At 55.2% G+C, this 22718-nt stretch overlaps 7 protein-coding genes across 7 annotated transcripts; 4 read left to right on the top strand and 3 right to left on the bottom strand.

Annotated features, from left to right (window-relative positions):
* Positions 1–535: 535 nt before the first annotated feature.
* Positions 536–2388, top strand: PG986_001376 (uncharacterized protein; the record flags this gene model as incomplete). The annotated part of the gene is made up of 6 exons (XM_066837598.1): positions 536–832; positions 900–1248; positions 1507–1716; positions 1811–1907; positions 1973–2052; positions 2183–2388. 6 exons carry the CDS (start codon positions 536–538, stop codon positions 2386–2388), a joined length of 1239 nt encoding a protein of 412 aa, XP_066706491.1.
* A 4287-nt stretch (positions 2389–6675) lies between these two features.
* PG986_001375 (uncharacterized protein) lies at positions 6676–8000 on the top strand (the record flags this gene model as incomplete). The annotated part of the gene is given in 3 exon segments (XM_066837597.1): positions 6676–7142; positions 7222–7623; positions 7640–8000. 3 exon segments carry the CDS (start codon positions 6676–6678, stop codon positions 7998–8000), a joined length of 1230 nt encoding a protein of 409 aa, XP_066706490.1.
* A 688-nt stretch (positions 8001–8688) lies between these two features.
* PG986_001374 (Methyltransferase OMS1) lies at positions 8689–10096 on the bottom strand (the record flags this gene model as incomplete). The annotated part of the gene is made up of 2 exons (XM_066837596.1): positions 8689–9435; positions 9482–10096. 2 exons carry the CDS (start codon positions 10094–10096, stop codon positions 8689–8691), a joined length of 1362 nt encoding a protein of 453 aa, XP_066706489.1.
* A 795-nt stretch (positions 10097–10891) lies between these two features.
* Positions 10892–12585, top strand: PG986_001373 (impact protein-like protein; the record flags this gene model as incomplete). The annotated part of the gene is made up of 2 exons (XM_066837595.1): positions 10892–11004; positions 11088–12585. The coding sequence occupies 2 exons, from the start codon at positions 10892–10894 to the stop codon at positions 12583–12585; spliced, it is 1611 nt and encodes a 536-aa protein (XP_066706488.1).
* A 284-nt stretch (positions 12586–12869) lies between these two features.
* On the bottom strand, positions 12870–14855 carry PG986_001372 (uncharacterized protein; the record flags this gene model as incomplete). Its single annotated transcript, XM_066837594.1, has 7 exons — positions 12870–13475; positions 13535–13862; positions 13942–14164; positions 14221–14244; positions 14314–14369; positions 14430–14457; positions 14534–14855. The coding sequence occupies 7 exons, from the start codon at positions 14853–14855 to the stop codon at positions 12870–12872; spliced, it is 1587 nt and encodes a 528-aa protein (XP_066706487.1).
* Positions 14856–15724: 869 nt separating this feature from the next.
* PG986_001371 (major facilitator superfamily transporter) lies at positions 15725–17226 on the bottom strand (the record flags this gene model as incomplete). Its single annotated transcript, XM_066837593.1, has 3 exons — positions 15725–16402; positions 16475–16957; positions 17017–17226. 3 exons carry the CDS (start codon positions 17224–17226, stop codon positions 15725–15727), a joined length of 1371 nt encoding a protein of 456 aa, XP_066706486.1.
* Positions 17227–18519: 1293 nt separating this feature from the next.
* PG986_001370 (uncharacterized protein) lies at positions 18520–20328 on the top strand (the record flags this gene model as incomplete). Its single annotated transcript, XM_066837592.1, has 1 exon — positions 18520–20328. One exon carries the CDS (start codon positions 18520–18522, stop codon positions 20326–20328), a length of 1809 nt encoding a protein of 602 aa, XP_066706485.1.
* Between the last annotated feature and the right edge of the window lie 2390 nt (positions 20329–22718).

Here is a 22718-nt window from a genome sequence, read left to right as displayed (position 1 = left end):
CCTCCTGCCTCGTTCCTGCTTCTTCGGCGCTGGGGGCGCTGCCGTGCTTGCCCATTACGACAGTGATGGATCCCGCCGAGCCAAGTAAGCAAGTAAGCGACTCGTCGCTGCAGATCTCCAAGATTTCTCCCCCACATTGGCCCCCAGAAAGCAGAAAGCAGAAAGGCACAATCTCGATAAATTGATAACCTAGTGCCGTCGCTATCTCCGCCTTTCGCAGGGGTACGGCCTCTACCGACTATACTTCCCCACCTGGGCACACAAACACACATGGGGAGTCATTGGGGAACGGGGACGGTACCTAGGTAACGCACACCGATCAATCATGCTGCTGCCGTCATGCCTTGTAAGTTGTCGAAGAGAGCTGCGGGGTAGGCCGTAGGCTAGGTGCATAAATGGGCCGGAGACGACCAAACTGCCAGCCAGGTACCGTCCAGTATGGAGTTGAAACCCCAGCGCCCGGGGCATCCCACAGCGAACCCCATAGCCCCCGCGACTCGGTGCTTCATGAAATACAGTACGTAGCCTGAGCGATATGCCGTCCTCTTCCCCGCACCGGCAGCGGAATCAGGGCAGGTTGGCGACTGATAAAGTCCCCGGCGCCCAAGCACCGCAGAACTCCCGCCCAAAACGCTTCACCCTTCTCGTAGGAACCCCAATGGCTGTTGCTGCTCTTCTCGTCGGCCTCCTGGTCCCTTTGGGGCCCAACCCCTTGTCGCAATGGGCAGCCGCCGCTACGCCTCCCGTGCCATCATCCGCTCAAGTTGTCGATCAGAAAGGCTTCAACGTGCTAGACCAGGTGCTGCCGCCGGCCCAGGCCAATGCGACTACGGTGGGTGGCTAGCTCCTTTCTAGTACACTCCCTCCAGCGCGGCTGCATGCTGACAAGAAACTACTAGCTGTTCATATGGCCCGGCGTCACTGAGGAATCCCTCAAGGCCAAGCCCTTCCACATCTACGATGGCGAGTTCTACGAGGTCATCGGAGCCAACCCGACACTGACACTCCTCGCGCAGTCGGACAAGGACCCGCTGTTTCACGAGGCTGTCGTCTGGTACCCGCCTACCGATGAGGTCTTCTTTGTGCAGAATGCCGGTGCTGCCGATGCCGGCACGGGACTGAACAAGTCTGCCATCATCCAGAAGATTTCTCTGGCCCAGGCCAAGGCCGCAAAGAATGAAACCAACGCCGTGGGCAAAGTCGACGTCACTACTGTGGCATCAAATCCCCAGGTGATCAACCCCAATGGTGAGTAATGGCGTCTTCCATCTGCGAAAACAAAAAGAAAAACAAAACAAAAAAATCCGACAGACTAATGCTTGTTTTTTCCCACTCAGGTGCCACATACTATAAGGGCAACATCATCTTTGCTGGCGAAGGCCAGGGGGGGCAGTATCACGTCGGCGTTGTATCTGATGAACCCGCAAGAGCCGTATAACACATCGAGTATGTACTGCCTTTCAGGCTATATCGTGGTACTCCGCAACTGACAACACGATTGCGTAGTCCTGGTGAACAACTTCTTCGGCCGCCAATTCAGCTCCTTGAACGACATTGCCATCCACCCGCACACAAAGGACGTCTATTTCACCGACACCCTGTACGGATTCCTTCAGGACTTCCGCCCCGTGCCTGGTCTCCGAAACCAGGTTTACCGGCTCAACGTGGCAACGGGAGCTCTGACAGTGGTCGCTGACGGGTTCACGCTGCCGAATGGTAAGTAATCATATCTGCTACAAGTTTACCCCATCTAAACAGAGGATGTGCGTATGTATGTATATATATCTTCTCACATTTTGGTGTTCCGAAGGCATTACCTTTTCCCCCAATGGCAACTATGCATATGTTACCGATACTGGTGCCAACCATGGCCTTCAGGGGTGGAATTACTCAGATCCATCTTCGCTGTGAGTAGCGAACTCCTCCCCGCTCCACGACCACTGCTCCTGTAGGTGCACTGACACAATTCTAGGTATCGATTCGACGTGAAAGAAGACGGTACATGGGAAAACCGCAAGACCTTTGCATATGTGTCGTCGGGAGTACCCGATGGTGAGTAGTCACACCTATGCACCTTTAAACCCTCCCTTGGCCTTCTCGCCTCGCTTCAAGCCGTGGAGTGGCATACACCGAAGCACACAAACGATGGTTGAGAGCGTCGGTGCTGACCTTCCTGATCTAGGCGTACACTGCGATGTCAAAGGCAATGTCTATGCAGGCTGTGGTGATGGCGTACACGTCTGGAACCCGTCGGGCAAACTTATTGGCAAGATCTACCTGGGGTCAACATCGGCCAATTTCCAGTTTACAGGCAACAGCATGGTAATCTGTGCCGAGACGGAACTATACTATGCGACATTTGCAGCAACGGGACCACCTATCTCGTAATATGGTTTCATTTCTTTGGAAATTCATAGGCGTGGGAGCTGAAGAGGACGGTGATGTTGTGTACTTTGATCTACAATCATGTCGAGCTCGGATGAAATGGCATATTTCTGAGATTTGCTTGGGTCCTTTCTAGAACGCGCTTGGGTCGGCACGCTTCTGCTATGCAATCCTTGAAGGTATTGTTTCTTCGGGATTCAAGTAAATGATGCTGGCGAGCTCACTTGTTCGAGCGCGTGGCAATGTTGGATTCACATGTCGGGACAAGGCAATGCCTCGAAACCAAGGTATACCAGATGAGGCTGCCCTAGCCCATCTGGAGTCAGATCCTGCCGAGTTAGATTTTCGAACTAGACAATCGGGACGCCAATATAGTCCTTTCTCCCACTGCACCCCAGAACAGAGCGATATGCAACACGTGCACTACATGGATACCAAGACGGTTGTCGACTCGAGGCCTATGCTTATAACCGCTCATATAGGGATTTGATTGATCAGATCTCTTGCTGCTGTAGCTTTGAAACCCGATGCCTCAGTGCTTGAGAGCAATTTCAAGGCTCGCATCACATACCAGCAAGCCCGTCATCTTGGTAGATCCAAGTCCAGTACCCAACGAACCGAAGGAATTGGCCATGCCCATTGACAGAAATAAATTCACGCACAGGCCATGACCGGAGCCAGCGACGGCGCCGAGACGAACAGACATCGGGCCACGGACGGACCAGTTAGCGGACAAGTCCGGCTGCTGAGGCTTGAAGGGCTGAACAGACCAAGGCTGCAAGGGGGCTTAAGAGCGCCTTGCCACATGGCAGTCAGCTCATGAGGCCTTTTCCCCCTAACGTAGCGCGGGCTCCTGGTTGCCGGGGCTTTGAGAGGGACTGAGTATATCCATAGTTGCCTACCGAAAGCGTCGAACCTCGTTGTGCTTCAACGCGGAAGGTGGTCGGATATGAAATATGAAGCCGAAGCAGCTCGGGTTCCGAGGCAAACTTCTTTGCTGCCCCGAACAATTGCCAACTTGCGGGGGAAGGGAGGAGAAACAAAAGAAGGCATAGCTCTGGGGGATTTGGACTTTGACCTCGTGATCCGATTGGTGGATAGTAAGTCGTCCAATAAGTCTGACTTATTGGTGTCTGAATTGGAACCGACTCTGTTCATCCACCTACGCGTGCTGCCAGAACCCTCCACCCAGCGTCAGTTTGTATAGTCTTTGTACAGTCGACCCTGGCCCAGAGCTCGGTCGAATTGTCCATACGGAGAGCAGCGGGCTGGCAACGCCAGGCCAGCTCCGAGCGAGATCCCAAGAGTGGGAAGCTCTGTCGGTATTCCCGCCCAGCCACGGCGGGCCCAATCACAGCCACCGGAGCAGAAGGAAAGACTTGCGAGAGAGACCCGGCATCGCAACGTCATGTACCGTCTCCACCCACACACACACCTAGGCATCGTCGCGGCAGTCTTCCGCCGGTGCTTTTGCCCGGAGGTGAGACATACCATCGCCAGGCTACTGGTATACTACTGTTCCTGCCTCTTACTGCCTCGGGCTAGAAGCAGGCATACACGTATGCCAACGCGGACGAGCTATTGCTTGCATTTTGACCAGTCCGAATATCCATCCGGTCATGTTGGAGTATTCGTGTCGTCACATCATTTCCTTCCCCTTGCCATTGGGTATTCTTGTCTTGAAAAGGTTGCACGGCCACGGCAGTTCATGTGCCCATAAGCTGAGGTAGAATCACCCAATAACAACAGGTGGAATCTGCCTCGGCGACAGGCTGTTATTGATCTGTGTGTGTGTGTGTTTGTTTGCATCCGTCGCTTTTTTCCCCGACCCTCCCCTCTCCCTCTCTATCTTTTTTTTTCTTCTTAACCCTTTCTTTTTCGCGCCCTGTCCTCGCCGAGGGGCCCAGTTGAATGGGAATCCCATAATGAAATCACCCGAACAAGGGCGAAAAAGAAAACCACACTGTTCTCCATACCAACGTCCTAAACTTTTAGCCGCATCATGCCTGTTACTTTTGTCTCCGCATCCACGCGACTACTCGGCGAGCCCCCCCCAACAGTTGCTGGACAGTACGAGTGGTTAGGCATTGGACGGACGGTACAAGCGATTAACAACACCTACATCAAGTCAGCCAGAGTTGAGTGAGCTGGAAGTGCAAGAAGATGGCGGATATATAGACAGATGGATAGCAAATGCCTTTTTTTCGGCCTTCTCTCCCCTCCCTCGGGAATGTGTATGTGCGTATGTACCCGACCGATAGATTGCCGCTGCGCAGATCGAGTTTCGCATTGAAAGACAGGTTACAGCGCCCGACTTCTGCTTCTGGCCAAGTGGAGGGGCCGGCTTGGGCTGTCATTCGCTGGCCGAGCTGGGGCTTCGCGTTCCATAGTTGCATCTCAAAAGACCCAACCACCAGCCGATTTGGTCCTGCTGGATGCTGTTTTGGGATAGGTGGTCTTCCACCCCTGTCGCCAGACGCATCGGCTTCTACAGTATACATTTCATTTGTGTCGCATGCCGCCTGCATGCTGACTTACTTACCGCTCTTTTTTTTCTCTTTTTTTCTGTTGCTGCAGTCTTTTTTCTCGTCGACTTTGCCCCCTCTCCGTCTCGTGGCGTGGCTGTCTCCCTGGTCGAAGAATGGGGATGATGTAGCCCTACCTCATACAAGTGAGGCCAGCCAGTGGCCAGCCCCTCCGAGTGGGAGAGGAGGAAGAGGAGGGAGCGCCGTCCGTCGTTAAGTCATGGATCAGCCAGCCCATTACGCATTGATGGCGGCGATCGCGTACAGTACACAAAACCCAATAGATGGGGAGAAAACAAGACAAACAATTAGCATTACCTAAATTCTCAGTCAAGAGCGAGACCCCTAAAACGGGCAGCACATTGGACCCGTTCACTGGTTGTCCAGCAGGGAAGAGAAGAGTGCGTCAGCTGGGTCTCCTGGGGGAGCCTGTCAGTCAAGTCAAATGGACCATTGATTTTTTTTTCTTTCTTTCCCCCCTCGTCAAATCGTTTCCATCTGGTCCGGGACCCCACCCGGCATGTAAAGCTCGTACATGCTGTACGTACTTAGCGGCGCTATCCAGGGGGTGACATGCAGCCAAAAGACTAGGCATCCACAGTGATGATACCGCAATTGTGGATGGCCCAATTGTATAGCAGCTAGCGCACCGCTAAGCAGGGATGGCCGCCTGCTTTGCTTTCGAGAAAGAAAAAAAAAAAAAAAAAGAGAGGGAAAAAAAAAGCCTCTGTCTCAGGGTGCTCCTACCACACCGAAGAGAAAGGGAAAACCGTGAGCGAACAGGCGGCCTGGTACAGTTTTTGCCTGCACCACCATCACCACGCTCAATGCACTTTTGCCGTTCTCTCCCCAAAGAAGTAAACTGGGAAGGCTTCGCAGGCATCTGACTGGCTGGCCCAAGAGCGAGAGTGGGTGGCACAGGACAGTCCTCGCTGGGACATGCTGCGCATCTCGCTTCCACTTTACTTTACGTAGCCGCCCCAGGGGTCCTTCGTCTTTTGTTAACTGTCGTAGGGGACCGAGAGAAGGAAGGCGAAAAAAAATAAAAAAAATAGAAGAGCAAGAAGAAGGCTTTTGTCGTCGACTCGGCTCCATACTCACAGTACTTTTACTTGGCCTGCTCTATCTCTTCGCGTCTCCTGCGATTTGTCCCATTTGCATACAATACAATACATACCTACATACATAACATACAAACAAACGCCTGAGCGCCTTCTCGCCGCCACCCCCTCCCCTCCCTCCCCTCCCCTCCCCCTTCCAACACATCACCATCCGTCTATTCTGTCGGCCACTACGGTACGATTCAGCAATCCCATCCATCCCACCCCCAGACCAGCCCTCCACCTTCATTCCTGCACTGCTCTGCTGCTGCACATACCTGCATCCATCTTCCTCCTCCACCGCCTCTTGTCCTGTGTGTTGTTGTACTATTACCCTTGCCAACTATTAACCACTACTATTACTACTATTCTCGTTGCGCATGTGCTGCTGTGTTGTCCTTGTTGGATCCAGTTCACATCATCGTCCCGTGTTTCCCTAATCCTCCCCCTCCGTCCGTTCATACTTTGTTTGGGCCGCGCCGCCTGTGTTTCCTGTTCCTGGTCAACGGCACCTCACATCGCATCACCCCCCAATCCTAAACAAACCCCAAGACAGAACAAACCATCTGCACCCCTTGCACTCTTCCATCTCGGCCGCCAAGAAGAAAAGAAAAATAAAAATAAAAAGTCCCAACCCCGTGACTGCATTCGAAACCGCCGCCAACATGCCCTATAATACTCGTCGAAAGTCGCTGTCGCTGCCTTCGCTCGGAATCCATATTCCTTCGTCCCACCCTCGCCATAGCAACAAGCAATCGCCCAACATGTCCCCCAAGTCTATCACATCCTTCACCAGGCCATCCCCTTCAGACGAGAACACCCAATCGCGCCCCAGCAAGAAAGTGAAAAGGTCACATGGCTCGGATGCCTCGACAACAGCACCGCCGTCGGCTGCATTCTCAAAAGCCTCGGCCGCCAGGGCGGCGCGCGCGACGCCGCCTCCGTCACCCGCCCTGCACATGTCGATTGAGGAAGCTGACGATCTTGGAGAGATGAAGAAGATCGATTTGGAAGGGATCAACGATGACATAGTCGAGGCTGTTATCGTGCAGTTGCAACAGACGCGCAACCGCCCCCATCTGGTCAAAGAGTTGGCCAATGTTTTGATGGGCCAGGTCAAAATAGTCCAACAGTAAGTTTGCGCCTCGCCCCAGTGCTGTCAATCCCGTCCATGCTCGAAACGCGTAGACTGACCCATCTCCCTCCATCAGATCCGCCAATCCGTGTGCCATTATCTCCTCTCGCCTTTCATCCTACCTGAAGCGCTCCTGCTGGTCGGCCATTGCTCCCTGCCCCTTGGCCAAGGAGCTCGAGACGGTTCACCCGCGACGCACATATTTCTACCTGACCGTCTGCCCCCACCAGCCTTTGCCGGATCCATCCTCTGCGCAACTGGCCCAGCGCGCCATCGTCACGCCTTCTCTGTCGAGCTCATCCTCGACTTCGGAGGACACGGAGAGCGCCGATGCCGACCGGAGACGAGAGCTCAGTCTTTCGCCCGAGATTGACTTGTCGTCGCCCGAGTTCGACGAAATGGAGGATGATATGCCTATGCCGGGAACGCCTATGGGCTCCGTCTCCATGTCCCAGCGACACCGTCCCATGACCTCCATGTCGCGCAATTCAAAGATTGACGAGCCCCCCACTGGAGAAGGACGAGAAGGAATTCACCGAGACGGCCGACGGCTTGCAGAAGCGGAAACTGAGCGGAGGCTTTCTTTCATCTGGCCCGGCCGAGAGCCTCAGGCTGGACGACGGGATGCAACACGAGCAACTGTTTGGCGGTGAAACAAAAGGGCTCAGTCTGGCCCCGAGCCTGCTGCCGCACGTGGCCTTCATGACGAGCCCAGCAATGCGCCCCAGCTACGTGGTGCCACCGAAAAAGGACGAGGCAGAGAACTGGCATAAGCTGGATGCCATGCTGGATTGGGACAGGAGTCCTGAAACAGTCGAGCTGGACGAGCTGGACGGCTTGCTCAACGACTTTTAAAAATAATGCTTCGATGATTTACTTTGGCCATGAAGGCATGCTGGTTAATTTTGTAAGATGGCGTGCAATTAGGAGTTGGTGATGCGGAGCAAACCCAAAAAACGGATTGGTTTCTGGGTACTGGTGTTGGCGGCGTATCTGTCTGGTATATTACAGCTGGCATGTTGGGCATTTGTTGATCATTATTGATCTGGGGCTTCTGTGGTCACTCGGTTGAGATGGCCATGTCTCTTGTTTGGGCAGAGACGCATACGGCATACAGCTTTCATGGCAACGCAGGCTGGGATAGACCTGTGTTGCCTCCCTGGTCGACGTCGAAAACGCAGTGGGCATGGAATATTGTGCACTTGACGCAGGACGAAAGACGGGAAGAAGAGAGTTATGGGCTGTTCATGATAGACGACTTCTGTACATTTAGAGCCTGACTGAGATGCCGTTGCATACTCGATAGAGCTTTAGAGAGAGAAAAAAACGCACATCTGTTGTGTGGCCCTGGGCATGGAAAAGTTGCCACGACTCCAAAATCTGAAAAGAAAATTCCCCCTTCATTCCCATGAACTCCAAATTACGCACCGTGTCCGACCCTTGTTATAGGCGAGCATTTTTGATATGACTGCGAATGGGTTGCTACCTATTTTTGGCATGCATGTATGAATAATAATATCTTGGCTGTTTTGATATCACCTACCTAATCCTTCTTCTCTCCACTCTTGGGGGTTGAGACACTTAACCACGATGAACCTAAGGAGCGAAGCCAACCCCTACTGCGTTCATCCGCTCCCGTGCCCTGGCCGCCCTTGGGCTTCAAGTTTCGTACCCGCAGCTCAACCCAAACATGGGTTCCAAAAGTGGCCCAGCCGGGTCGCTGAAAGTCGACTACCTCGAGGCCGGGGATTCTGCTCTTTGCCACCTCGACGATGTCCTCGATGTCGCGGTTCCACCAGCACCCGAAGCGCTCGAAATGGCCCTTGGCGCTGCGGTCGAGCAAGCCGTTGATGAGTTCCCACCAACTGCGGCCGTGCTCGAGCAGGATTATGCGGCCCGTCTCGGGTTTCACGACGGCGGCCATGTTGTGGATCAACAGCGTCGGGTCGCGCACGCTACAGAGCCCAAATGTCTGGATCACCGTGTCGTACTTGTCGACGTTCTTGGGCGGTGTTGGAAGCGGAGATTGCGCATCGCCCTGCACGATGCGTACCTTGCCACTCAGGAGCTGGACGCCGGTGCCGGTGCCAGCGCCCGCTCCTGATCGTGCCAGTTGCTCAAAGCTCGGCTGGTTCGGCAGCACGTCCTCCATGGCGCCATGTGGAACAACCTGGCAAAGGCGTTGCAGGCCAATGTCCAGCATGGCCGTGCTAATGTCCACGCCAGTAAAGGATTCCATCTCCAGGAGGTCCGTGATGTTTCCCTTGGTGCCCCAGCCGCTCTTGACGAGCTTGGAGCGGTTGCGCTCCCCCCACGGGAACGTAGCCTGCCGTCACGGCGCCCCAGTCGTAGAACTCCATGTTGCGCCCCGTGCCCATGGCGACCTCGAGGACGTGACCTGTCGCCTCGGCCGCGAGGCGCCGTCGCAGCTTGGTGATGCCGAAGCGCCACTCGGACCGGTCGAGGTGCTGGTCGAACTCGACGGGCGACTCGATGGCCGGGCGCCCTGTCGGCACCACCGGCTCGCGGCCTGTGACGTAGTGAGGGGCCTCGCCCGAGTTGGCAATCCAGAAGGATGCCGTGAAGGTGCCGAGGCAGAGCGCGGCGGCGCCAGCACCAAACAGGCCGAGCCAGCGCGCGCGGAAGAGCTGGTTCACAGGCTGGGGCGTGGCCGCGTTCGGTTGCTTCTGAAAGAGGCTCTCTGAAGCCGCGGTTGCTTGTGACGACGACGATGGGGGCTGCGTGGAGCTGCCTGCACGATAGGGGAGCGGCTTATGGCTGTTCTTCTTCCTCGACGACGACGAGGCTGCCCGCCTCCAGCAGCGCCGCTGCAGCGGCGATAGCGAGGATGCGTGGCCACCCTTCGATAGTCGAGCCACCATAGATGGCATGCTCGTTGGCCGACTCATGGGGCCCCCGGTAAAAGCACGATGCGCATGGACATTTGACATGGTGACTGCCAGTCTGTCAGTCTGTCAGTCTGGCGGTTCTTTTTCCGCGCAGCCCTCCCTACTCCCCCGGGCAAGCTTTGGTCAGCTAGAATCAATCGATGAGAAACTGTAGGGCCCGAGCCCGCCTGCGAGCGAGTCCTGACCGGGGGACGTGTGTGCCCCTCCCTTCCCAGCCGAACTGGTGGTGTTGACTGCTGCAACGTCCCCTGTCGGACAGTTGGTGAGCAAAACGGATGCACAGGCCGGAGTACGGATGACGGTTCAAAGTCTGATTTCAAAAGGGCCAGAGTCCGTCTCCGCAAGGGTTCGTTCCTTGTCGTGACTCGTCCCAAATTGCAGGTCGTTGGGGGACTGGCCCGGGGGTTGGTTGCGTTGCGCTCCGTGCCATCGCTTCGGTGACAGGTTTTTCGGTTTTCGGTTTTCGGGGAAGTGCCCATGTGGGTCCAGTTGATTGATCGATCAAAAGTCCACGATTGATGCTCTGACGCTCTCCGGTCAGCGTCAGCTGGCAATGCATCATATTGATCAGTGCACCAGATGCGTCGCATGCTCTGCGGGGAAAAGAAAGCTGGATCCATCCGCCTCCCTGCAGCTTCCGATGACGCACTCCAGACTCCAGACTCCAGACAGAGACCCTGAACAGGACGCGACCCCGACCGCAAACTACGCACGCCTGGACGCGTTCTCCTATCTGATGTCGCAACTACAGCCACAACCCTGGAGTGCCGGCGCCGCACCTCTCACATATTGTCGCCCATCTAATTGAACGAGCTGTCTCTTGTGTCGGCATCCAGAATGGCATCGCAACAGGATCTGCAAGAGCTGCTCAGGCTCATGACGGTAGCCAAGGTCCCTATCAAAGACGCCATGATGCGGGTCAAGGCCTTGCAGGCCCAGAACCTTCGCAGGTAGATACAGCCCTCTACACCTGAACCGTAGGATCGCCGGAACCGCAATTCACGCTTGAGTCTGACACTACCTCGTTCCATAGCATCAAAGACATTGCAGAAGCAACGCTCCCCACCATCGAATCCGCCATCCCCGATCCGAAAGCCGCCCGACAACTGCACAATGCCTGCAAAGCCCGCCTCAAGAACCCTGCTGTTTCCGCCGGGAGCAAGCGCGCTGGCGCCGCGTTACTGGCTCAAACCACCGACGGCGCCAACAAGCGCACCAAGGCCGACCCAGGCGCGTCATATCAAGATGGGCCCACGCCTTTATCACCAGCCGATTTCGAGGCCTCTCTTGCTCTTCCTGTCGAGACAGACGAGCATGCCATCAGTGCGACAACCTTGTTGACGAATCGCGCGCCCTTGGTGTTGGCTTTCGCGGCGGAACTGCTACGCTACACCATGCCCGAGCAGCCACCGTCAAGTCGGCTAAGCCTGGCGCAGGCTGTCGTCAGTGCCAACTCTCGTGGCAAGGCCGTCTCCATAGGTATCGAGAAGGGCCCCAGTGCCGATCAAGAAGGTTGGGGGCACGGGCAACCGCGAGTGCAAATCATGGGCCGGGAGGTCACGGTGCTGAAGCGAGGCGGATACGAATGGAAAGGGGAGGGGGAAGCCGAATCGGAGGTGAAGACCCAAAATTCCCCAAGTATTGCATCATCGGCTACAGCGGTACCCGGCGAGTCGCAGAGCAGCGGCCCGGGGGATAATACCACGGTCGACCAGATCTCGCACACTTGGTCCGCAAGTTCTCCAATCACGTCAAGGGACTCCACGTTCATCGTCCGAGCCACTAAGCTCGCAACATTGTCGCAAAGACAAGCTAGTCTGCAAGCTCTGTTCACCGCCATCCCGAATCTTCGAAGTGCTGACCACAACGCCTGGGCGTATCGGGTCAAGAAGCCAGACATGTTTGGTTCTCATGTCATCAGAGAGGACTCCTTTGATGACGGGGAAAGGGGTTCTGGCGACTTTATGCTCAAGATTATGCGCGAAACTAATACCATTGATACTTTGGTCGTGATGACGAGGTGGTACGGCGGGACCATGTTAGGACCCGATCGATGGCGCATTATACGTACGTGCCTCAAAGAAGCGCTGGCCGAGAGGTCGCGGGCGACTGGCGAGCAGGCGAGCATGAGCGGCGAAGCAGTCTGGGGCCTTGACCTCGAAGCTATGAGAAGCAAGACGAATACGGCGACATCGTCGACACGGTCATACTCGGCGAGTGTGGTAGGAATGCCGGTCCATCGCCCTGAATCCGCCAGAGCCTACCTCCTAAAGAGCTTTGCGCAGTGCCTGGAAGGGGATGAGGAGAAACCTGCCCCTAAGAAGAAAACGGCCAAAGCGCTTGAGGCGGAGAAAGAGGAGAATCTCGGCCGATTATTAGGAGCTATCCGAATGCTGTACGATAGCTGGGCCGGCCACTTGAGCGCATCCGAGCTGGATCGTCGAGCCTGGAGTTGGTACATGTCGGTACGACCCGAAGTTGAGAGCGGCCCGTCAGGATGGGGCGCAAAGGGGAAATCTGAAGCTGGCTAATATTCTAGCTTTACGGCGGAAGGAATCATAACGGGGATACGGTACAGTACACTCATACCCCGTGGCGTTTGGAGTCTCAAAGAAGTACTCATCCGGTAACCGAATCGAATTAGACTATGGGACTGCTGGGAATGCAGGTGCTTTCGAGTGACGGAGAGACTCGGGTTATGTATAACTAATGCCCCCCCCCACGCACCAAATATATAGGTGAAGTGTGACTCTAAATGCATGAGCCGACCGGTAGCAAGTAGTATCATCGCTTCCCATTGGAGCCTGATGCATTCTTACGCCGTGACGAAGTGCAGTGGTCCAGCCCAGATCCTCATACTCTCTCCCTTCCACATTAGCAGCAGGATCAGCAAGAATGCACCACCACATATGGCAGCTTGAACTCCGAAACTCTCTTTGGTGCCGCGAGCGTGGGCCCATCTCACCTGGAAATAGTTGATAATGAAGCCTCCCAGTGTTCGGGCCATGTTGACCCATGCGGAGACCTCCCCCGATGCCTCGGGGTAGCTGTCGAGGTTATACGACGATATGGCCACGGTGGTGATCATGACGCCGAAGACATAAAGCCCCCAGGCAATGGAGGCGACCATATAGTGCCATTGGTTCTGCAACGACTGCTCGAGCAGAACCAAGCCAACCAGCATGAACGGCAAAGCCACAATGATGGCTCGCAGGCGGACCTCGGGCTCGAAGTGGCCCTTGTGTGTCCTAATGTACTGCTTGGCGAGGATGTCGTGGAGGAAATGGCCGGCGAGTTCGCCCAAGATGACGGCGGTGACAGGAGTGAAGTAGAAGAAGCCAGTCTGCTTCAAGCCGAAGCCGTAGACGGGACCGAGGAAAATGGAAAGCGTGGTGTTGATGCCCACGACCCACGCAAATGTCTAGAGAAAGACTAGTGAGCTGGGTGCAAACAAGAACGGGGGAAACTCGGTCAGCTTACTAGTAAATAGTAAATGCAAGAGATCGCCACGGTCGGTTTGATTACAACCTTCACAGAGCGCATGCAGGCTTCGGCGAAGCTGTTTCGGGCGTGTCTCGTCCCGTACTGCGCAATACCCAACAGGCGACCGACTCGCGTTCCACGCGGCGGCTGCTCTGTCTCAGGGACGCGTCTGTCGTAGAATGTCTCCTTGACGAATAGGACGGTGAGAACCAGAGCGAGACCGGTTTCCGCCACGTAAACCCAGAAGGGAACCGGCCGCGGTTTCGCAGCTGCCATGAACGCCGCAAGGAGAGGGCCTAGGTAGGGGCTGATGACAAAGAAGGACCTAGAAGCAAAGAAAGGAAGCAAGATTGTGTCAGTCAGTTGGCGCCAAGTAGGACGGCGGCAATCTTGGAAGGACGTACGCCCAGAGATTGATCTTTCTCGCCCTCTCGTGGAAGAACAGATCCTGGGTGAACATCAAGCCTCCTCCCTGCGAGACGGTCGAGAAGAAGCCGTTCAAGATTCGCGCGGCCATGAAGGAGTCGAAAGTCGTGGCGGCCGCGCACCAGATCGCCGTGGCCAGGGCGACCACTAGGAAGTAGAACATAACCGGAAGGCGGCCGAAGTATGCACTCAGAATCACGGCTGTGAGGCTCTGTCAGATGCGCCTCCGTATATGCCTCGTTGATCAGTAGACCTACTGAAGATACCGCCGGCTCCAAGCACTGCGGAGGGGGCTCACGGTTAGCAGGGCGAGCGAGAAATACAGGCAGGACGGCATTGCAGCTACTCACTGAAAACGTTGCCAACTTGCGAGTGGTTGACCTCATCCTCGGTCATGTTCCACTCTCTGGCCTCGTATTAGTGCCGTCACAATAAACAAACCGGCCCCTGCCTTCGATATACGTACTTGGATTGGGGAAGCAAGGTGACAGCGCCTGCAAAGCACTCAGATCAACAACGTCCAGGTGATTCCGGCACCTGAGGTGGGCCGGCTCGAGAGGGAAAACTAACCGGTTGCGGATCCGTAGTCGGGTAGCAAAGCGGAAAAGGCAACAATGAATAAGATCGTGCGCTTCTTGCGCCACGGCCAGTTCAAGGGGTCGTGGGCGTCGCTGCTCGGCTGAGGAATCAGTCTTGTGTGGCCGTCTTTGGCGAGCTTGACTGTTCTGTCGCCAACGGCGGCGTCTTCGACATCGACATCGTAGCCTTCGTCCTCTTTATACTCGTGGATGTCGCCGCGGACGCCGGAAGAGGCCATTCTCACATCGGAGTGATCGAGGTGAGCTGCCGGCGGCTCGTTGGCGCCTGCATACTCATTCTCCTCGGCCAACATGGTTCCTCACGCAAGCTTCCCGCGCGAGATGCAGTGCAGGGAGTGGATGGGGAGTCGAAGGGAATTATTAGCAGTTAGTCGAGTGACGACACCTATCTCTACTACACTCATGCCATTCACCCCAGGCTTGGGTCAGGTCGAGAACCCCCAAAGCCGGGGCGTTTGCCAGATAGACTCAGACCACGTAGTAGAGTCGACTGAGCAGGCAGTCTCGATAGGACTGGGGAAGATCTGCCGTTGCAACTACCCGAGGGAGCATGGGAGATACCTGGGTAACATGGTCGTCATCAGCCATGGGTGCAGGGGTCTCACTACGTTCAATAGCTATATCCAGGATTCAAGCTTTCTCTTACGCGGGGTGCTGACCATGCCAATGACCCCAAACGTTCCGACCAGCGGCCGGGCTGGACACCGGGTTCCGAGGATCACTTGGGCTGTTTTCAGGTCGAGCGAGGCACTCGGAACGGGTCCCGACTTGCAGGCAGCCTATGATATGACGATGCATGGCTTACCAGTCATGGGACTTTGCAGATTCTATACATAGTACCTACCTACCTGCCTACCTGCCTACCTGCCTACCTGCCTACCTGCCTACCTAGCCTACCCCGCAACATCTTCAGCAACACCGAGATATATTAAACCAATCTAACCGAGGCCAATTCCTTGTCCGAGATGCGCGTAAACCCCTGTTCCTCGCATCTTGCAAGTATCCCGTGATATCAAGGTGCCACGGGCCTGCCTCTACTGGGGCCCATGTTGCCGCGGCCCAATAACGTCGTATTGGAATAAGGAAGTTGCATGCTAGCTGGAACTCTCACCAGCAGCCTTCGACGCGATGCAACATCTGACACTGGCTATCTCGAGGTACGCTAGGGTACCGCTTCGGTGAATGTGCTGGCCCAGACAGCCCCGAAGGCGGCTGTGAGGCATACCGAGCAGATGGAGAATACGCGCATGAACCCGTCGCTCTCTCGCGTCATCATGAGCGAGACCACCACAAAGATATTCAGCGGGATCCGCATCATGCTATACACCTTGGAGCGGTTCCCGTCGTCAATCATCCGGCCCTTCAGGTAGCCAATGCAGGGCCAGTAGAAGCCGACGCAGGCCTCGAAGACGCAGAAGAGCCAGAACGTCACAGACTCGTCTCGCGGGCCGCAGAGCTTCACGAAGACAAAGTTGGCCATGACCAGCAGCCCTACCAGCAGCCGCGAGTACTTCAGTAGCCGCCGCTGCATGATGAGGTTGAATGTCAGCGACGCCGCCATGACTGACGCCATGTAAGAAGAGAAAATGAGGCCGTATGGCAGCTCTCCTTCGGTCTTCTTCACAGCCTGCAGAGCAGGCACCCAGCAAAACACGAACAAATACATGGCCCCTTCGAACATGGTAGTCGCAAAGACCAGCGCTAAGACCGCCGGGCGCCTCAAGACCGAAGCGAGGCTGGGCTGTGGTGGCATGTCGTTACTCCTCACACCATCATCATCCTTCTTATTCTTCCTTTTCTCATCGCTTGTCTGCTCGGATGCATGGCCGTAGTTTTCGTCCTGGCGCTCGAGTTAGCAATGAACGGAGGAAAGCCGCCTTGGATATTGAGTTCGGGCGGACGCACCCAGCACCATATTGTCTGCATGGCCATCCACAGAAGAGCCGCGCTGGCGACGAAGGGGGGATTTCTTGGTCCCCGTCAGCCTCACCAGGCCCTCGCTGGCCACGCCGCTCGCCATGGCCACCAGGCTGTTGATGGTACCCATGGTGCCGTAGGTGCGTGACAGGTCGCAGCCCTTCTCGACGAGCTTCCGCTTCTTGAAGTCGGTGACCATCCAGCTGTCGAAGCTGCTGAAGAGAATGCTGGTGCTGATGCCGCCCAACACGCGGCCGAGGAACAGCAGGGGCACTGCCGGGACCACGGTCAAGAAGCACGAGAGGGCGTAGAGGACGCAGAACAGCACGCAGCTCATCTTGCGGCCGTACTTGTCGGCCAGGGATCCCACGAAAAAGCCGCCCACGGCGCCTGACAGGAAGCCCGTGGTGAACAAGCCCGAAACCAGTCCGGTAGACAGCCCGTGCTCATCCTGGTAGAGGCTGTAGAGATAAGGACCCTGTTCGCTTGATCAGTCTCCCGCCGAGTGACGATCTGTAGATGGCAGGTCAAGTTTACCTGAAGCCAGTCTGCACCCATGGCCAATGCATAGGCCCAGTAGAAGTCTCGCTGTGGGTGTTTAGCGTGCGGTGATTCCGTTGGTTTGGCATCGTCGGACTTCTTGTCGTCCCGCTGCTTTTGCAGCTCGCTCGTCCGGGTTGGCTGGCTCACCAGGAGAGCCACGCAGGTGACGGCCAGGGCAAAGAAGTTGGTCTGATAGTCAACCATGGCGACGAAGGTGACGTGGTTGGTACTACTAAGCGGTTGCAGGAGTAATTCGCACGTGTCAGGGAGGCTGGTTCATCCGCGGTAGACATACACAAACACACACACACACACACACACACACACATGTCGAGAGAGAGGCAGACGGATGAGCATGGTAGAAATACCCAGTTCATCGGGCGGACAGGCAGGCAGGGAAATCACAATCGCCACGAACATATGGCGAAAAGCAGACTGGACACTTGTTCGTTTCAATTACCCGGAGTGCGACGTAGGTTGGAGAAGTACGGAGGGACGAGCATGCTCTGATGCGACGAATGGTGTTGGAGAAATGGGCAGGGGCCGCCCAAGTTCCATAATGGTATATATAATCCAGTCACGACGGCTGCTGATGTATTGATGTTATGACTATATCCTGTATAACTGTCATGTCGTAAAGGACAGGTAGGTATACTCCCCCATAGGTACGGTATGCCATTATGTAGATGCCATGATCAGTCAATCGTGGAATCTATTTGCAGCGGGTTTCCAAACTCCAGATTCCCCGGATGGGAAGAAGCGCAGAGGCGCGGTTGGTAGGTGGCAGTAGCCGAGGGGGTGCGGATCTCGGCAGGCGGATAATATGACCGGCTTGTAGAATGAATACTAGTATTTCAATGAAGAAGGGGGGTGAAGTGCACTTGATGTGCTTGCTTTCGGTACATGTACCTGTGCCTACATACACGACATAGCTTAGGCTGGGCGGATAACATTACGTACATGGATACATTGATGGATGTATTTATGCTCAAATGCCCTTCCAGGGCGCCTGCGTCCAGGTCCTCCAATTGGCCCACCCGTTCTCCTCGGCATACTTCCTCAACCTCTCCGACCTCCTACCTACATTGATGTAACCTAACCCCCCAAGATTGCCTGCCCTTTTCCGTCGCATGCATCAAATACTACATCCCGATTTCCAGGCCTCTCCTCCATCTACCACGGCTGGCTGGGATTGATTGAATTGCGTGCAAAAGCCCGTTACCGTTACACGGCCGACTGAGCAGGCAGCCGAGACCAAGATTATCCATCCATCCCATTCCTTTCAATTGCACGCTGAGCACCCGACCGAGCCGGGCTGAAAGCTGAACGGGCAAAGTCTTTTTCGCTGGCTGCGGGTGCCCTTGGCTTGAACCAACCTGGTCGGACGGACCCGATCGCTGGTTACCGTGGTTGGAATAAGCAAGCAAGCAAGCAAGCAAGCAAGCAAGCAAGCAAGCAAGCAAGCAAGCAAGCAAGCAAGCAAGCAAGCAAGCAAGCATGGTCAACAAGGATCGAGACAGTGACACATCAGCTTCCGCTGGCCAAACGGCTCACGGTAGCCAATCAAAGCGACCGGGGCTGCAACACCATGTCTCTCATGACAGTGACTCCCAGATCAGCGACCAAGCCTCCCAGCTCTACGCCCCCCAACGCCCCAAGAAACACCACCTCGTAGGCGGCGGAAGCAGGTTGCATGCTGCACGCGTGCCCTCCTCAAAAGGCTTACACAAGAACCATCACCAACTCGCCCCAGCTGCCAAGCTGACTCACCCCAGCTCTTCATTGACCCAACAGAACCGCCGTCACGCTTCCCCATCCCCCGAGCGAACCGAGCGACCAGAGCGACCTGAGCGGCCTCCCATGTTACCTGCTACCCATCGCCGCACCACCTCCGACGTCCGACTCGCCCGAATAGACTCGCCGGCTTCTTTCAATCTGAAAAAGAGCGCGTCTCACACCAGCATCAAGCGCAATCGCTCCCACGTTGACGTCGGCAAACGCGCCAAATCCGGCGCCAACATCAAGCGCTCGTCGTCCACCAAAGACGTCAACAAACTCAAGGGTCCAAAGGGTCAAGTCCATTTCGACCTCGGCAATGACGGCCAGGACGAAGAGAACGAGTGGGTAGATGCCAGTGGTTCAGCATCCCCGTACCTCTCGCGTCGCGGCTCCGTCGTCGGCAGCGGCCAGTCTTTAGCAAAGCCCCCGGCCAGTCCGGAACATACTTCAAAATCCCCTCGTCGTCAGCACGAGGCAACATCCGAGGAAGAGCAGTGTGGTAGACCCTCGACCCCAGACCGCGAGAGACTACAGCACAAAGAGTACTTGACCTCCAGACTACTGCAGCGTACGCCTTCTCACGGCGCACCGCCCAAGATGTCCTCGGAAACCGCTCGGGTCCAACCACATACGAATTCGCCAGATTCTAACCTCAGCCGAGACTCATCCGTCACATATGGCAGCACTCCTAAGATGGGAAGCGCTGCCGACGAGCTCACTTCGCGTTTTGTCAGTGGTCCCAGTTCCGGCGTCAATGCCGATACTGGATCTTACTTTTCACTCACCAAGGCGTCGTCCGCGAGACAGGGCGACCTCACCAAGCGGCCCCGCTCCATGGTCAACCTTCAGAAGGAACCCCGGCAACCAGCTGCCGACGAAAACGAAGTGGACGACGACAGTGCGCTGGCACCTCGCTCTCGGAGGTCTGGCTATAGAGCCCCGCCTGCGGAGAAGTCGCGTACACAACAAAAGCTCAACCTCCAACGGGCAAGCTCCAGTATGGAACCCGTGCAAGCTGGGAAAGGGGTTAGTGTCATAAGCGCCAGTCCCTTGGTCGGCAGCAATGCCTACGACAACCGCGACCCTCGCATCAGTAGATTGCTGGAACGAACCGGCATGGAATACCTCGTCGTTCGAAGATACCAAAATCCCATCGCAAGATCCATAACACGGCTACGACAGCTCCCTGGCGCCGATAAGACGCAGCATATTCCCAAGCAAAACGGTGCATATGGCACCATGCATAGCAAGAAGCCCTCCAGCGTGGCAGGACTGGGTTCTGCTCGACACAGTTTCGTTGACACGAACGGGACAGCCTCGAGATCGCGGCCCGATACGCCCAGGCGGACCCAGTCTATAAGGACGATACGGGCTAATGGCGCCAACACGAGCTTCGAAGCTGAAGACGAGACTGCCCCTGAAGGATTAAGTGGCACAAGCTATGCCGATGACGACAATGAGGGTATTACCACATTGTTACGTAATCTCTGGGAGAAGAATCTCGATCTATCGGCGAGTCAGGATTAGGAGGAACGTGACCCGGCGGATGAGATTGATGCGTTCGACCGTATTTTCGACCAGCTTGGTTGATTCAGGCCACCAAAGGCTGCCATACCCCATACACCACGTGACCTCTAGTACAACAGCTCAGAGCCGTCAATCGACGTGGTTGTGTGGAACGGCAACATATTCGCATAGGAGTGATGGAGAAGAAGTATCCTTGGGCGTAAGTGGCATAGGCGCATCTTGAGAAGGCGTTCTGGATGAATTGATACCCAGGCATGACTGGTAGGACACGGGCATTAGGTATGGGTAAACAGTGCTCCCGAAAGGCTCGAGGGTCATCCGAATTCTTCTGGGAATCTGCCTGCAGGCTTCATGGCTATAGAACGGACCGGGCTTGAAGGCTGATGACTTTTCCAGTACTCTCTTATTTAAGCGCCGTCTTTGTACAACACAGTAATAATGAAAGCTTTATATTCTTACCTCGATGAACCAATGTCGTTGAATCATCGTGCTACAGCATAATCAGATCGATGTTGGCTGTGCTGGGCGGCTCGCAAGGGGACATCAGCGTGGCGTCAGATCTTCGGTGCGCTCACTTGTCGGCCAAGGGGCCGTCGAGGCGTTCTTGTGTGTCATCTCTCTTCATAGACTCCAGAAGTTACGTCTCGCCGAGGCGATGCCTATGTACCTGAATGAGGCACTCGGGAGGGATCCGCGAAGCGACCAGCATGTGCAAGAGGCGCGACAATTATTGATAGCTACATACTTTGTTCACAACTATTGTTTAGACTCACGCTGCCCTATGGCATTGTATTATCATGCGGTACAAGGAGGAGGGTTTTCCACGTAGTTAGTTACCTATGCAAGTAGTCAGTCACTCTAAGTGGATGGTATAGCGGCCACGGAATCTATCTTTAGACACCGACATGTGTCGCCCAAGTTGATCGTTATTCCCACGAGTGAATGCCAAGATGCCCATACCCAGACACAAAGGGGTTAAGGGGGAGGGGGGTATTTTGATGGGCGATTTTGGTCAATTGATTGTGTGATGTCAGATCGCAAACACATACCACGCACATTTCTGGAAGGCCGCGGTGGACGCATAGCGAACCGGATCGAGCCCTCGACCCCCCTCCCTCTCCCCAAGCTCCCCAAGCTCCCCCCACCTCCCCGCGCCTCGCAGCTGCGGAGTGTTGCAGATTGGTATTGGTCAAGGTAGAGCGCGCGGACGCAGGGGGCAAGGGGGTAAGGGGGTAAAGAGAAGTCGTTCATCCCGCCCGTTATCTGCCTGTACGTATGGAAATATTAAATGTAGCACGCACGCACGCACGCACGCACGTACCGGAGTTAATATGTCCCTTATCGTCTGGATCTGGTATCGTACATCTATCGACTGTAGGTATGGATGTATCTGTATCTGCATAGTCGCGCGTAGGTCTGACGACTACACGTACGTACCTAATGACACGATATCTCTAGCAGCCCTGGCCCGGCATCTATAGAGACAGAGGGTGGGCATGTATCGGACCATTGTCACGAGCCATTTGCTATTACTTACCTATTCTTTGTTATGATTCTGGTGCACATGCGCGATGCATGCGTCCTTTTCGGACTTGATGTTTGGAGTTTGCTCGGAGTTTGCTCGCTCTCGTGGACCGACATGTGACTGACTGGACGGTCTCTGCCTGTTGAATCTGGGGGAAAGCGGCCCGATATGGATGTACATCGAATAGTTGCGTACAGACTTCTTCGACTTCTTCGACTTCTTCGACTTCTTCTTGTCCCTCGTCCTCCGTTCTGTTCCCCGGCTGCCCAATTGTCACGTACATAGCGCATGCACGGCAGGCACTTTCACAGGAGACATGTCATGTCTCCAAAGGTCGCCATGGGCAGGCAGCATTTGCGCCAGAAAAGGGCCCACCTACACGCCAGTGGGAGGGAGTGGCATCTGGCGTTGTCTCTTTTGTGTGAGTGTGTTTTTCTTGTACCGGTGGTGCGGTGCGTCACTGACAACCTTGGAACCCTGGTATGACTCGGCATCGCTAGGGAGCAGAGACACCATTACCAAATAGAAAATGGCTGGTTGGGGGCCGCCAGTATTTCTAACGTAATGGGCCGCCTTTTTTTGCCCGGCATCTTGAACAACCTTCTCTCCACATGCTGCCTCCGTGTGCCTGCCTGTGCCTGCCTGTGCCTCCCTGCGCCTGCCTGCGCCGTACCGAGTACCCCCCAAGTGGTGCTAATGGAACAAGTCCGGTTTCTTATTACCTACTTAAGTCTCTATGTTTTAAAATTCATATTAAATCGGTCTTATACCCTAATTAAAATAGCTTTTATATAATAGTATTTCAGGATCAAATTATTATATTAGATTTTCTCTAATTTTTCTCGGCTTAGTTTATATTTACTAC

Source organism: Apiospora aurea (genome assembly GCF_038362705.1).
Source record: "Apiospora aurea strain CBS 24483 chromosome Unknown utg000001l_segment0_segment0, whole genome shotgun sequence".
Classification (NCBI taxonomy): domain Eukaryota; kingdom Fungi; phylum Ascomycota; class Sordariomycetes; order Amphisphaeriales; family Apiosporaceae; genus Apiospora; species Apiospora aurea.
Note: the sequence above shows the minus strand (reverse complement) of the source record. Positions and strands in the feature narration are given on the sequence as shown.